Here is a 12380-nt window from a genome sequence, read left to right as displayed (position 1 = left end):
TCGTGAATAACACACGGTTTAGGTCTGTTCTCAGACATGACGTGATGCGGAACCATAACGAACAAGGAACCTGGCAAATCAGGACACGCGACATACTCGACACACCCATTCATCCTGTACGCTTATGCTTTCTCTCCCACTGGCGTGGCTGTGTGTTGTCAACCATATTCTGTTATGACCAGCCCTGCCAAGTCATAACGGTAAGACAGAAGAAGCGCTAAGGTCCCCCAGCAAACATAGTCCAGAACTAGCAGCCTCTTTCCTTTGGGATGAGAGCTGCACTGTGCAGATGCATCTTCTCAATGGGAAAGGCAACAAGATCAAAGGACCTGGCTCTAAGGATTAGTGTGGGAAAGCTTCAGCACTTTGCTAGTGGAAAAATAAAGTCCAGCAAAGGGAGCTTTTCATCCGATGTATGATGTCATCTGGTGTATGATGGCATCTGGTGTACGATGCCAGCGGTAACATTGTCAATATTATTCTTAGAGTAGGAGTAGCGGGAGTACAAAGCATACTGTGGAGTAGACACTGGTGATAGTCCTAAGGGCCTTATGTCTATTCTCCTCCAGTCTCCCTTTTCTGTCACTTACTCCTCCCTTTTCCGCCATCATTTGCTCTCTGAGAAGAAAAGTATGTGAACAAGAACACCTGTTACATTTGATTTCAGGCAGACGACCAAGAGAAAAGTGATTCTGAACAACTAAAATGTTCTGCCTTTTTCGCCAGGGGTTGCCATCAAAGCTCTGGCTGTCTTCTTTGTTTGATTGCTTGCCTAGTCACTTCAAAGCCCCATACTGCGAAAGCGGCTCGGATCAATCATGTATCAGCAAGTAAACAGGGGGCTATTATCTCATGCCACACAGGTGTCAGTGGATGCATTTTCAACCCTGCTGGAATTCCCTGGCGAACAAGATTTGAATGAACGTGCACAGAGGTAGATAATGAAGCTCTTAGTCCATTGGTTCACGATTATGTTCAATTGCACATTATACAGAGATGTCTTGGGTGGTCTGAAAGCATATCCCCCTGAAATACAGTCACTCATCTGGCCATGTTTGGCACGCAAAACGGCTACATTTCACTGCCACTCTAATATTAACGTACCCTGTTCACATATCAAAAAGCATTTCCCCTAGTGAGTAAATAATTCAACATGAACAGATGGCTTTCATTTTGATGCGGTACATCTACATTGTCAAAAACAGAGGTTTTAACAGAAATCCAAAATGGCCGTTGGTCTTGTAAGGTCATTTCTGGTCGGTGTGGGTAGCTGGGTATCGGTCCAACTCTCTGGGGATCCCCCGTTACAGCATGGTGCTGCCTGTCTGGTTTAGCTTAAAGTCACACAGCGGAAGTATTGACACATTTAGGCTGTTTTGAAGGGATCTCCACCCATGCAGGCTTTCCCCATGTCCGCCTGGCCACAAAGACAGACAGACACATCAGCTCTGTTGGATCTAAAGCCATAATCCACCCACACAGCCCTGAAAATGCCCTGGACTAACCAGTGGCGATGGCAAGTCATTTACAAAGTAGAGGCAATCCATGACATAGGCATCCTGGCTACTAATGCATGGGCCAAATGACCCCGGCTTGGTTGTTGCCTGGCTCTCAGCCCATTCGGGTATGCTCACGGCCCATTTGACTTTAGTATGGACAGAATAAATGACGTCGCTGCCTCGCTTTCAAACCGAGGTATTATGTTATTAGAAAGTCCACATAGGTCTACAGCGTTTTTAATAATGCCCGGCACTAAAGTGAGTTGTGGAGAGTTGATGAATAGATATAGTCCATATACAGCATTTTAATAACCATCACTAAAGAAAGCTGTGGTTGAGGGGTTCGATATGAGCCTAGATATCCAGCTGTTGCACTGTAATAGCTCTCAGGGTAATGGAGGATCGCTCTGTTCTGTTCTTTCTGCTCAGCCCTAGGGGCCAGGGGTGCTGTTGTGTCTGTGTGCATACGTGGGCTGGAAACGAGGGATTGTCTAGGTTGTGTGTGTGTCCTAAGGTGGATGGAGGATCTAGAGGCTGTGCCAATGGAAGGTTTAGGAGGTTAAGCGGTTTTACTCCCGGGGACAGCGTATTCACATCATCCCTTTAATCTGCCCGGTTACCCCTGCCATCAGAGTGGATTGGATGACTAACCCGATAGACAGAGACAAACAGAGCCACACACACACACACACACACACACACACCTCTACTAGCAGCCCTCTCTGTATTCGCTTTCACTATTGTGATGAGCAGCAGCTAAATCAGCTTGGGTAGAATTCAAGGTCATGACCTCAGCTTTCAGAGTACATGAAGAATGAGCCTGGCGCTAACCGAGGGCTTTACTGATCATTTCCCTTAGGATGCGGTGGAATGGAGAGAATGAGGAGCGAGAGAGAGGGGGAGGTTACATGTGCTCTACACATGGCAGAGTGCACTGGAGCGGCCAAGCTCTCTGGCACTCAGCCCAGGGGAGGAGAGCCCTATTGTGAAAGAAACCAATCCACAGCCTCCGAGGCAATGCGCTGGGTCCACCAAAGCCTATAGGCATAGCCCAGGGCAATGTGTTTGGTAATCCACAGTGCCAGCATAAGTCACATAACCCTGGTTGGTTGACACAGTTGGCCTTTGCCTGTCGACTGGTGTCAGCAGTGGGATTGTTTATGGCAAATTCTCCCTCTAACCCTGCCTTCACTGACTGGTACCAACACTGTCTGTTAAAGTTGATAACAGGTGCACTTTGTGATAAAGCCACCACACGTCCCTAAGGAAGAGATGGCATTCATTATAGAGTAGATAAGGCCTATTCAATTAAACCCAGGGGAAATATGGTGTGGAAAGAGTACATGGAATCCTCCAGAGGGTTTACAATGAAGACAGCACCATGGAAGGATAATCGAACCATAACCCATTGAGGTTTGATTGTTCCAAAAACATGGTTTTCATGAAAGTAAACCTCTGTCTATGTAGCAGACGCCTTCGCATAATTGGGATTGATTATGCAACGCGTCAGAGCATATCAGCACACATTCTGTCAGTCACTCGTCTTGGTCAAAACATTTGTAAACTCTACACTAACAAAGAGTCAGTAATAAAAAAAAATGAAAAAAAGAACTGTACCTTGCAGAAGTAATGGCATAGTACAAGGTTCTGTCTATGTTAAGCATAGAGAGTCTGATAGATGAAACGGGACCCACTAGTTACATGAGGAGTTCTGTTGTCCCCCGTAACAAACTACCTACCTACGCACGGAAGCCATAAAAAGGGTTTTGGATACTAAGGAAAGGTTTCTTGGACACAGATTAGGCCTAGTCCCGGACTAAAAAGCACTACCGATGGAGAATCTCCATTGAGAATGTTTTAAATCCAGAGCTAGACCTAAAAACCGGTCTCTCTGAAACTAGACGTTACAGCAATAGAAAGAGAGACCTGCTAAAAAAAAAATGTACTGCTGAGAAACAAACTTCAAAAGACGGGGAAGGCAGATGGGAGTCGGGAGTCCTCGGTACCTATGGGAGATGGGAGTCCTCGGTACCTATGGGAGATGGGAGTCCTCGGTACCTATGGGAGATGGGAGTCCTCGGTACCTATGGGAGATGGGAGTCCTCGGTACCTATGGGAGATGGGAGTCCTCGGTACCTATGGGAGATGGGAGTCCTCGGTACCTATGGGAGATGGGAGTCCTCGGTACCTATGGGAGATGGGAGTCCTCGGTACCTATGGGAGATGGGAGTCCTCGGTACCTATGGGAGATGGGAGGACTAGAACACACACCTGGTGGACTGCGGGGGAAAGTAAAGACACAGGGTAGAGTTGACCTTTCCGTCCTCCGTCAACACAGGATATGCAGAAGGATTCCCCTTAGCACTGTCTAAACAAGCCCGGAGCACAGGAGCCTGATCTGAGAGCGGCTTGAGAGGACACGGTTCATCAAAAAAAAGGGGGAGGGGAGGTTCCAGGGAACCGGGAGGGAGTGTGTTATCACGTCTCCTCTGGGTCAATGTTTGGTTTGAACCTGGTTAAGCATGTCTGCAAACACAATGAAGGTGAACAGAGACACACACCGGCTTGGTTTGTCTGTGGTGCACTGTGTGACAATTATCCTGGTTAGTGGTTGTGTTAAGTCGTTTTGAATATATGGAACATGACTTTGGAACCTTTTCTATATGTAAATATGCAGGTCACCTAAATTTGTTCAGGTATTTCATAACATGTTGTGTCTGGACTGATCTAACCTAATTTGGACTGTTTAATTTCAAACGAGAGAGAGAAAGAAAAAAAGAAATGAAAAACTCAATTTTGTGGCACCATTACACTGTCCATCCACACATATCTCATTCATGTTCCCTACATGTCCCTCGACACAGGAGATTGCTCCTCTCACACGAAGAAACCTTTTATTCGTCCACTCTCAGCAGCCACAGACCATTGGAAGGCATCGGGTAAACTCCACTACCACCTGTCAAAGGAGACCCCATTCAACCCATCCATCAACCCTTCAAACCATCCACGAAGACACTATTCCCTGGGCTTCATTTCTCCATCCATACTCCAACCATAATGGAAGAGAAGGAGTAGTAAATAGAGAGAGAAACACTTAAAAGCCCATCTGAGGTAGGTCGTTTTGAAGCCAATGTTTTATGGTTGGTTTAACATGGTTTCAATATTTGCTATCAATGGGATGGACAAGCCTGCCAGGAGACTATGTAAGATCTAAAAGCAGGTGACTTCTCAATGGTCATTTCAGTTTAGAATCAATTTATATACTCTTTGGTACAGTAAACGATGTGCCTGGATGGGCTTAAATGTTAAATTGGGCCAATAACCAGCAATAGAATGCTTGCTCTAACTCCTCCATTCAATATTAGCGGTAACACCTACATTCCTACTATTTGGATGAAAGACTGCCATCATGTTTTAATTGTACAGTTTATATAGGCTGGGTGTGGAGCCATGCACAAGTTTACAACGTGGCAACAGCAATTCCAATGGTAATTGGGATATGAAGACAAACGCCTGCAGGTTAACTTGTGGAATTAGATTCCACAGAAACAGGATTGTTTGAGGGGGAACAAGAATTGGCACAGATACCATCTCACATGGTGACAACTTGCACTTGGGTAAACATGAGGGCTTGTTCACCCCTCACCTTTACTTTGGTCGCATTTGCTCTACATATAAATTGGAGAGGGCGAGTAACATGGTAGTGACACAACAGCACAGCTCAACTGTGACCGTGAGGTGTCGGTTTACAAACCAAGGAAAATACTTGTTGAGTGTTAGCCAACAGAGATATCATATCCACGAGCTAAGGTTTCTGACAACTCGTTAAGCTCTGTGTAGTGTCTGGGGATTCCCATAAACGATAGGAAGATATCTTGAATTCTTAATCATCCATGTTCGCTTTAGGTGGTCAAAATAGAGCAGATGTGAAATAATGAATGGGGGATTGGCAGCTAATGGTTTTACAATGGAGACCAATATGACAAGCAAATTTTAAATGTCTCGCAAGCAGCAATTTAACAAAAGTTGGAAACACAGATACTGTATGTCGAGTTCACAGTTGAAAACCAACAAATTAATTAATACCAGAAAGACATTTTAAAATTTCAGAAAATCAAATGTAACTTAATTTCAGGCCAGCACAGAAAGCTCAACAGGATAGGCTTATCATGTCTCTACTCAATAGAAGCCTCCCTGCTTGTTGATTTGAGCCTCCCCATTTCCAAGGAGCCCGTTAATAATTGATGAGAGAACAGGTATTTTTAAGTGGGACCTTCAGCTTTTGAATAGCAGGGCCGTTACCACCTCACCTCTGAGTGCATCACACCTCCAAGACACACAACACACATGTATGGATACATACACACATGCATGCAGGAACCTGAACACACACAAGTATACACACTAGGGTTGCAAAGGGTCGGAATCTTTCCAGTACAGAAAATTTCCGTGGGAAGTTAAGCCCTGGAATTTGGGGAATTTTCCTTAAATTCATCAAAAAGAGTTAGCTTATTACAGTGAACCTTTTTTGTGGATACACACAAGGCAATTCTAGGTCTTGCGGCATATTTTAGTTAAACTATCACCAATTCAATAGAATTACAACCCTCTGCATGCACAGTGCATTCTTCCATCACATGTGCAGTGCACTCTTCCATCACATGTACAGCTTAACATCATCCTGGTTGGCTGAAGCAGCAGCACTTACCATGAGGCAGGGACTCTCAGCACTGGCTGGCAAGATCGCCACTTTCCACATTACACTACCATTCATGTTCAGAGGATGGCATATATCCGACGGGGACACCACTTAAGCGCATATCAACATACTTAACTGGCATTCAACCGGTATCGTTGTTAATGAAGTGTTTGCTCCTTAAGAATGTGAGCAAAGCAGGACATTTTCCTATCTTCTAGAGAAAGGATGAGAGTGGGTTTTTCCTCATGTATTACACCAGTTCATTGGAAGTGCATCCATGCAGGAAATGCTTACAAATAATTTTAAAAAGTATTGATTCCAATAAAATAAATAACTTTTCCAGCGAACCAACATTTCTCTCTCTGGCTGCCAAGCTAATTGTCAGCTTTAGAAATGTTAGACAGATGAAGACAGCAGATAACATACTGCAATGATCCACTTCCTTTATAATGTCTCCAGTAAAATGAGGAGCTACTGTCGTTTCTCTTTTCTGCATGAGAACGGTCTTGTGATATCAGACACATTAAATAGTCATTTATCCGACAATTTCATCCATAGTCGCTTACAATCGGATTTACAATCGAGGACTTACGACAACAATCTCTAAGCACCACAATTGTACACTATTAAATTATATTTAAAATCTTCAGGTCAGGCCACAATGCTTTTAGAACCAAAATAAACATCTGGCTAGTGAAGATTTTGCTTGAGTTAGTGCAGCATTATTGTCAGTGTATACACATTACCCTTTAAAAATAATTGCCATCTAAAACTATAAAACTGAATACATAAATATACACTAAGTGTACAAAACATTAGGAACACCTGCTCTTTCCATGACATAGACTGACCAAGTGAATACAAGTGAAAGCTATGATCCATTATTGATGTCGCTCGTTAAATCCACTTCAATTAGCGTAGATGAAGGGGAGGAGACAGGTTAAAGAAGGATTTTAAAGCCTTGAGACAATTGAGACATGGATTGTGTATGTGTGCCATTCAGAGGGTGGATGAGTAAGACAAAAGATTTACGTGCCTTTGAACAGAGTATGGTAGTAGGTGCCCGGCGCACCGGTTTGAGTGTGTCAAGAACGCTGCTGGGTTTTTCCACACTCAATAGTTTCCTGTGTGTGTATCAAGAATGGTCCACCACCCAAAGGACATCCAGCCAACTTGAAACAACTGTGGGAAGCATTGGAGTCAACACGGGCCAGCATCCCCGTGGAATGCTTTCGACACCTTGTAGAGTCCATGCCATGATGAATTGAGGCTGTCTTGAGGGCAAAGGGGAGTTAAACTCAATATTAGGAATGTGTTCCTAATGTTTGTACTCAGTGTATATAGCCTATATACAGCTTAGAAACCCTTTATAAATCCTGGTAACTGGTAGCTTGATAAAACATTTTCTTGAGACAAAAGTTTGGCTTTTCTCAGCACGAGGACATAGCCTGGAAGCCTACATTCTTCAGGTTTGAGTAATGCACTTACCTACAGTACTGTGCAGATGGGAATCGGTAAACAAGAAGTTTGAGATTATTGATGGTACATGGAAGAGACACAGACCCAGTCTGACTAAGGAGACTTGGCAAACTACAGGCAAATACCATTAACCCCTCTGACCTAGCCTGGTTAAAGCACAAGCAGATTCAGCTGCCAGGCTACAGTATACCACTCTAAGTCCCAAATGGCACCCTATTCCCTACGTAGTGCACTACTTTTGACAGGGGCCCATAGGGCTTTGGTTTTGTAGAGAAAATCTCATATTTCTGTTTCCTTTACAAGGCCTATTTGAACTCTGGCATCCAGGAGATTGCCATGTGGGATTTGATTTGTTAGTCAGCTGGGAATAATGTATGCTAATTAATTTCTCCATTTAATGTTTAGCAAATAGTCCCCAAAACAACTCATCTTTCCAAGAGCTGAGGAGTGCATTGTAAATGTTCTCACTTTGATATCTAGAATAACCATATTTCAAAAAACATTTTTTTTTTGCAGACAATCAATTCTTCACACAAACAACCACTAAATGTCAAGATATTCCCTAGTATTAGCTGCATAAATCCAATTAAGATGATTTAAGTCTCAAAGTGCATTTGAAGAAACTCCTGAGACTCAAACAAGAATAAAGAATAAAGAAAGGGTCGGAAACAGAAAACTGTCACAACATCTATCCATCTATCCAGTGATTAGACCTTCTGAGTGCTTCTTCACAGATACGTTACCCATTCTTTTCTGTTATTTACAACTTCATATTCCAGTGTGTGTGTGTGTGTGTGTAAGGAAGACATCATACTCAAACAGTAACTCCAATAAGAATTGCAACACTCTTTTGTCAACGCAAACTTGACTGTTGTGAGAATTCTGTGCAACTTCTGCCGTGTGTTTACTGTGAACACTGAGGCTGTACCTGCTTTCATTTACTGTTAACAGTGGCCAAGTAAGCTACTGTGGCTATTTGATCATCATGTAGGCCTACCAGAGTGGCCTATCCTCAAAAACAATGGAGACAAATGCATCCCATAACATTTTAACATGGAAATAGCTGTTGAGCCTACAGTAGCAGCCAATGTGCGGTGTTCAATGAAGGCCTACATTCCATGAGACTTTTGGGAGAAAAAAAACCTGTTTCTCCACATGTTCTTCAGACAAGGTGGTGATTGAAAATGTTGTGTTGTGCTTTTTGATGCAATAAAACACTTTTCAAAATAAAATGTATTATTACTCCCATACTATTATTACAAAGAATCAGACACATTATGCTACCCTCTGCCTATTGGCTACTTATGTTTTACTCAAGACCCTCTCAAATTAGAACACTGCTCCTTTAAAGAAAAAGAAATGAATGCTGCAGTCTGATGGGAGCTGCCAGTGCAGTTTAGAGGGAACATTGCCTACCATATATCTCAAACTCGTTGAAAGGTAAGTAACTCCAATACAAATTGCAACATTCTTTAGTCTATTCAAGTCAGGTTGACTGGTCCTCTTGAATTAATGCAGTACAACAAAAAAACACACACACACAGAGTATACACTGCATGGTGGACTGGAGCTGAGTAAGTGGACATCATTCATTACCTTGGCACTGGAATCCTTGCTTTCCAAATCCCCTGTGAAAAGAGAGGAGAGTGAGGAATGAAATAGCATGGAAACAGGCAGATACACAAACATGTTAGTAATATCAAGCAGAAACAGCAGTTTTCTCCAAGACTCCGAGTCAAAAAAGCAAGTAGCCTAAACTGTTTAAGGTGTTTCCCAAGGATCATTACACATTCCTTAGGATTTTAGCGGCCATAGGTCGTAACTGTAAAATTCTGTTCACTCACTCAAGGTGACATATCTCTGTAGCGATCAATACATAGTCAAGCAAACACAACACCACTTTGAAAAGAGGAAGGTTGGTCAACATGGGTGGGTCTTCAATCACCCGAATAGTTACCACTTGTTACTTGTGTTTCGGTTTAAGAGCCTATATAGTTCGTTGGCAGTAAGTTATTTCAAAATATGTATCAAAAACATGGACTAGGAGAAATACAACTTTTACAACTTGTAACAAACATCAAAGTAGGCGCGCTGTCACAATCCCAATGCACACGGCGAATCTAGCCCACCGTAGGCAGAACGGATTCATTTACTTTGGACTTGCATTGAGGCACATTACAGTCAACCGTTGGCTTTAAGGACGTCCAGATTTGGCGTGGTAGACCAACCATTCCAGTAAGGAAAGTATACGTAACGGTGCAGCACAGTTCGCTATGTAGGGAAAGTGACAACCGAATAGCTGGTTGAGAAGACAGCGGAGTTCTCAAACGTTCAACAGGCAGAGGCCGTCTGGAGAGGGGAAAGGCGCTTACCAGATAAAGTCGGTGCAGTGACTACAAAAAGTCGGCTGCTTGAAGAACCTCGCAGTGAATTTGTGGTCCTTCACTTCATGGACGTTCTTCTGCCTCAACGCTCCTTTACGAGCAAACCCTTTCGCGATGTCCCCGGTCCCCTCGTTGAATTGCGTAACATCAGCCATAGTCACACACAGAAAAAAAATAGCAACGTTATTCCTCTCTATCTAATGTGTATATATACCTATTCAATCAAATGTTGCCACTGAGCAGGAGAGGCGACCACACTGTACTATCTATGAGCTTTCCCAAGCTGTCGCTACAACTACTTTTACTGACCGCTCCTCAATGAGCGCTTTGCTTCCGTCTTTCACTCGAGCTGACGTCACCACAATGAATCGCCTGGAGGGAGGGCTGTTGGAATTTGGAAGATTGGAGCGTCATCCAGTGGCGTAAAAGATACTGGCACATGTTTGGGTTCAACCTAGTTATTTGAAGAGAAACGACATCTCAGTCATATCGTAGTCAGTGCTTGACTTGGCTCAAATGTGTTTCTTATGGAGTTCCTGCACCTAAATGAAAACAGAGCCGGCACCCAAAATGAGTAGCTATTTCGCCTAATTCAAAGCACGGATCATAGTCATCGCATTTTTTAAAAATCCATTATCAATGTGTTTGTTATGTGTGGCTTATTCATTTGTTCTGAAGTCTTTAGGGACGGTTCAACATTTACTGTGGGGGGGAGGATCATATTTTCACATGACCCTTCCCTAATGTTTACGATCACAAATAACAATACTGCCCAACAAAGGCAACACAGTTGTTTTTACTGCAAAATCTGACTTTGAAGTCTTTTTCTGTTTAGACAGACAGCAATTTCTGATACACCATGATATATTCTGATCAACTTGCTTAGTTTCCTGACAGAAGAACAAATACCACATTAATCAGATAATACCTGGCTATTACAACAGATCAAATATTTTTTTTTACCAAATTCGTGGTTATTGTGTTTTGCCTATGTAGGGCAGTGTAGCGACACCTGTGTTTCTAAACGTGGATATTGACTTTGCACATCAGCGTTCTTTTGTGGCACAGTCAACGACTGAGGGTTCGCCGACCACCACAGACGAGCCCACTCTCTCTTCCTATTTCATTAGGCTTACACTATGATCAGAGTCAACTGAAGACAATGATCAAGCTAGCGGGAAATCAGATTATCAACATTTTGATGTCATATTTAGAATTATATAAAATATATGTAACGGATTTCCCACCAACAGGTTTCTGTGCCAAGGCATCACATAACCAATAAACAAACCGTACCGACCTCAGGCGCTCCAATAGCATGGTTTGCGTATTCAACACCACAATAAATAGACCATGTCAATCCCGGAAAACTGAAAATATATCCCTCCCTATCTTGTAGGTTTACCCTGTATAGAAGGCTTGGTTTGACAATCTCTGAATGTCATTAAACCTTTTTGTGTTTCCGTTCATCAAATTGCCACTGCACAGTTTGGATTTATTGATTGATTGATTGTTTTGTCAATTAAAAACGTATTTCCACTGTGGTCCCTATTTTGTTTTACACAAATACACTACCGGTCAAAAGTTTTAAAACACCTACTCATTTAAGGGGTTTTCTTTATTTTGTTTTACTATTTTCTACATTGCAGAATAATAGTGAAAACATCAAAGCTTTGAAATAAGACATAGAATAATGTAACCTAAAAAGTGTTAAACCAATCAAATGTATATTTATATTTGAGATTCTTCAAATAGCCACCCTTTGCCTTGATGACAGCTTTGCACACTCTAGGCATTCTCTCAACCAGCTTCACCGGGAATGCTTTCCCAACAGCCTTGAGGGAGTTCCCACATATGCTGAGCACTTGTTGACTGCTTTTCCCTCATTCTGCGGTCCGACTCATTCCAAACCATCTCAATTTCGTTGAGGTCTGGGGATTATGGAGGCCAGGACATCTGATGCAGCACTCCATCACTCTCCTCCTTGGTAAAATAGCCCTTACACAGCCTGGAGGTGTCCTGGGTCATTGTCCTGTTGAAATACAAATGATAGTCCCACTAAGCGCAAACCAGATGGGATGGCGTATCGCTGCAGAATGCTGTGGTAGTCATGCTGGTTAAGTGAACCTTGAATGTGAACCTTGAATTGTTTTATGGTGGGAAATACACATGCAGAGATCATCCGTTCTCCCACACCACGTCTCTCACAAAGACATGGCGTTTGGAACCAAAAATCTCCAATTTGGACTCCAGAACCAAAGGACAAATTTCTACTGGTCTAATGTCCATTGCTCATGTTGCCCAAGCAAGTCTCTTCTT

General features: G+C 42.9%; 1 protein-coding gene across 1 annotated transcript in view; it reads right to left on the bottom strand.

Moving 5' to 3' along the window:
- The window catches only part of LOC110485978 (protein kinase C alpha type), a 230461-nt gene extending 220030 nt beyond the window's left edge, over positions 1–10431 (bottom strand). The window contains exons 1-2 of the mRNA XM_036940643.2: positions 10050–10431; positions 9274–9305 (exon numbers count right to left, since the gene is read on the bottom strand). Coding sequence (XP_036796538.1) covers positions 9274–9305; positions 10050–10216 — 199 coding nt within the window. The 5' untranslated portion in view covers positions 10217–10431. The remainder of the gene's footprint in view (positions 1–9273; positions 9306–10049) is intronic.
- Positions 10432–12380: the final 1949 nt, after the last annotated feature.

This window comes from Oncorhynchus mykiss, chromosome 13, assembly GCF_057628025.1.
Source record: "Oncorhynchus mykiss isolate SJ-2025 chromosome 13, ASM5762802v1, whole genome shotgun sequence".
Taxonomy (NCBI): domain Eukaryota; kingdom Metazoa; phylum Chordata; class Actinopteri; order Salmoniformes; family Salmonidae; genus Oncorhynchus; species Oncorhynchus mykiss.
This window is presented reverse-complemented; position numbering and strand designations above follow the sequence as displayed.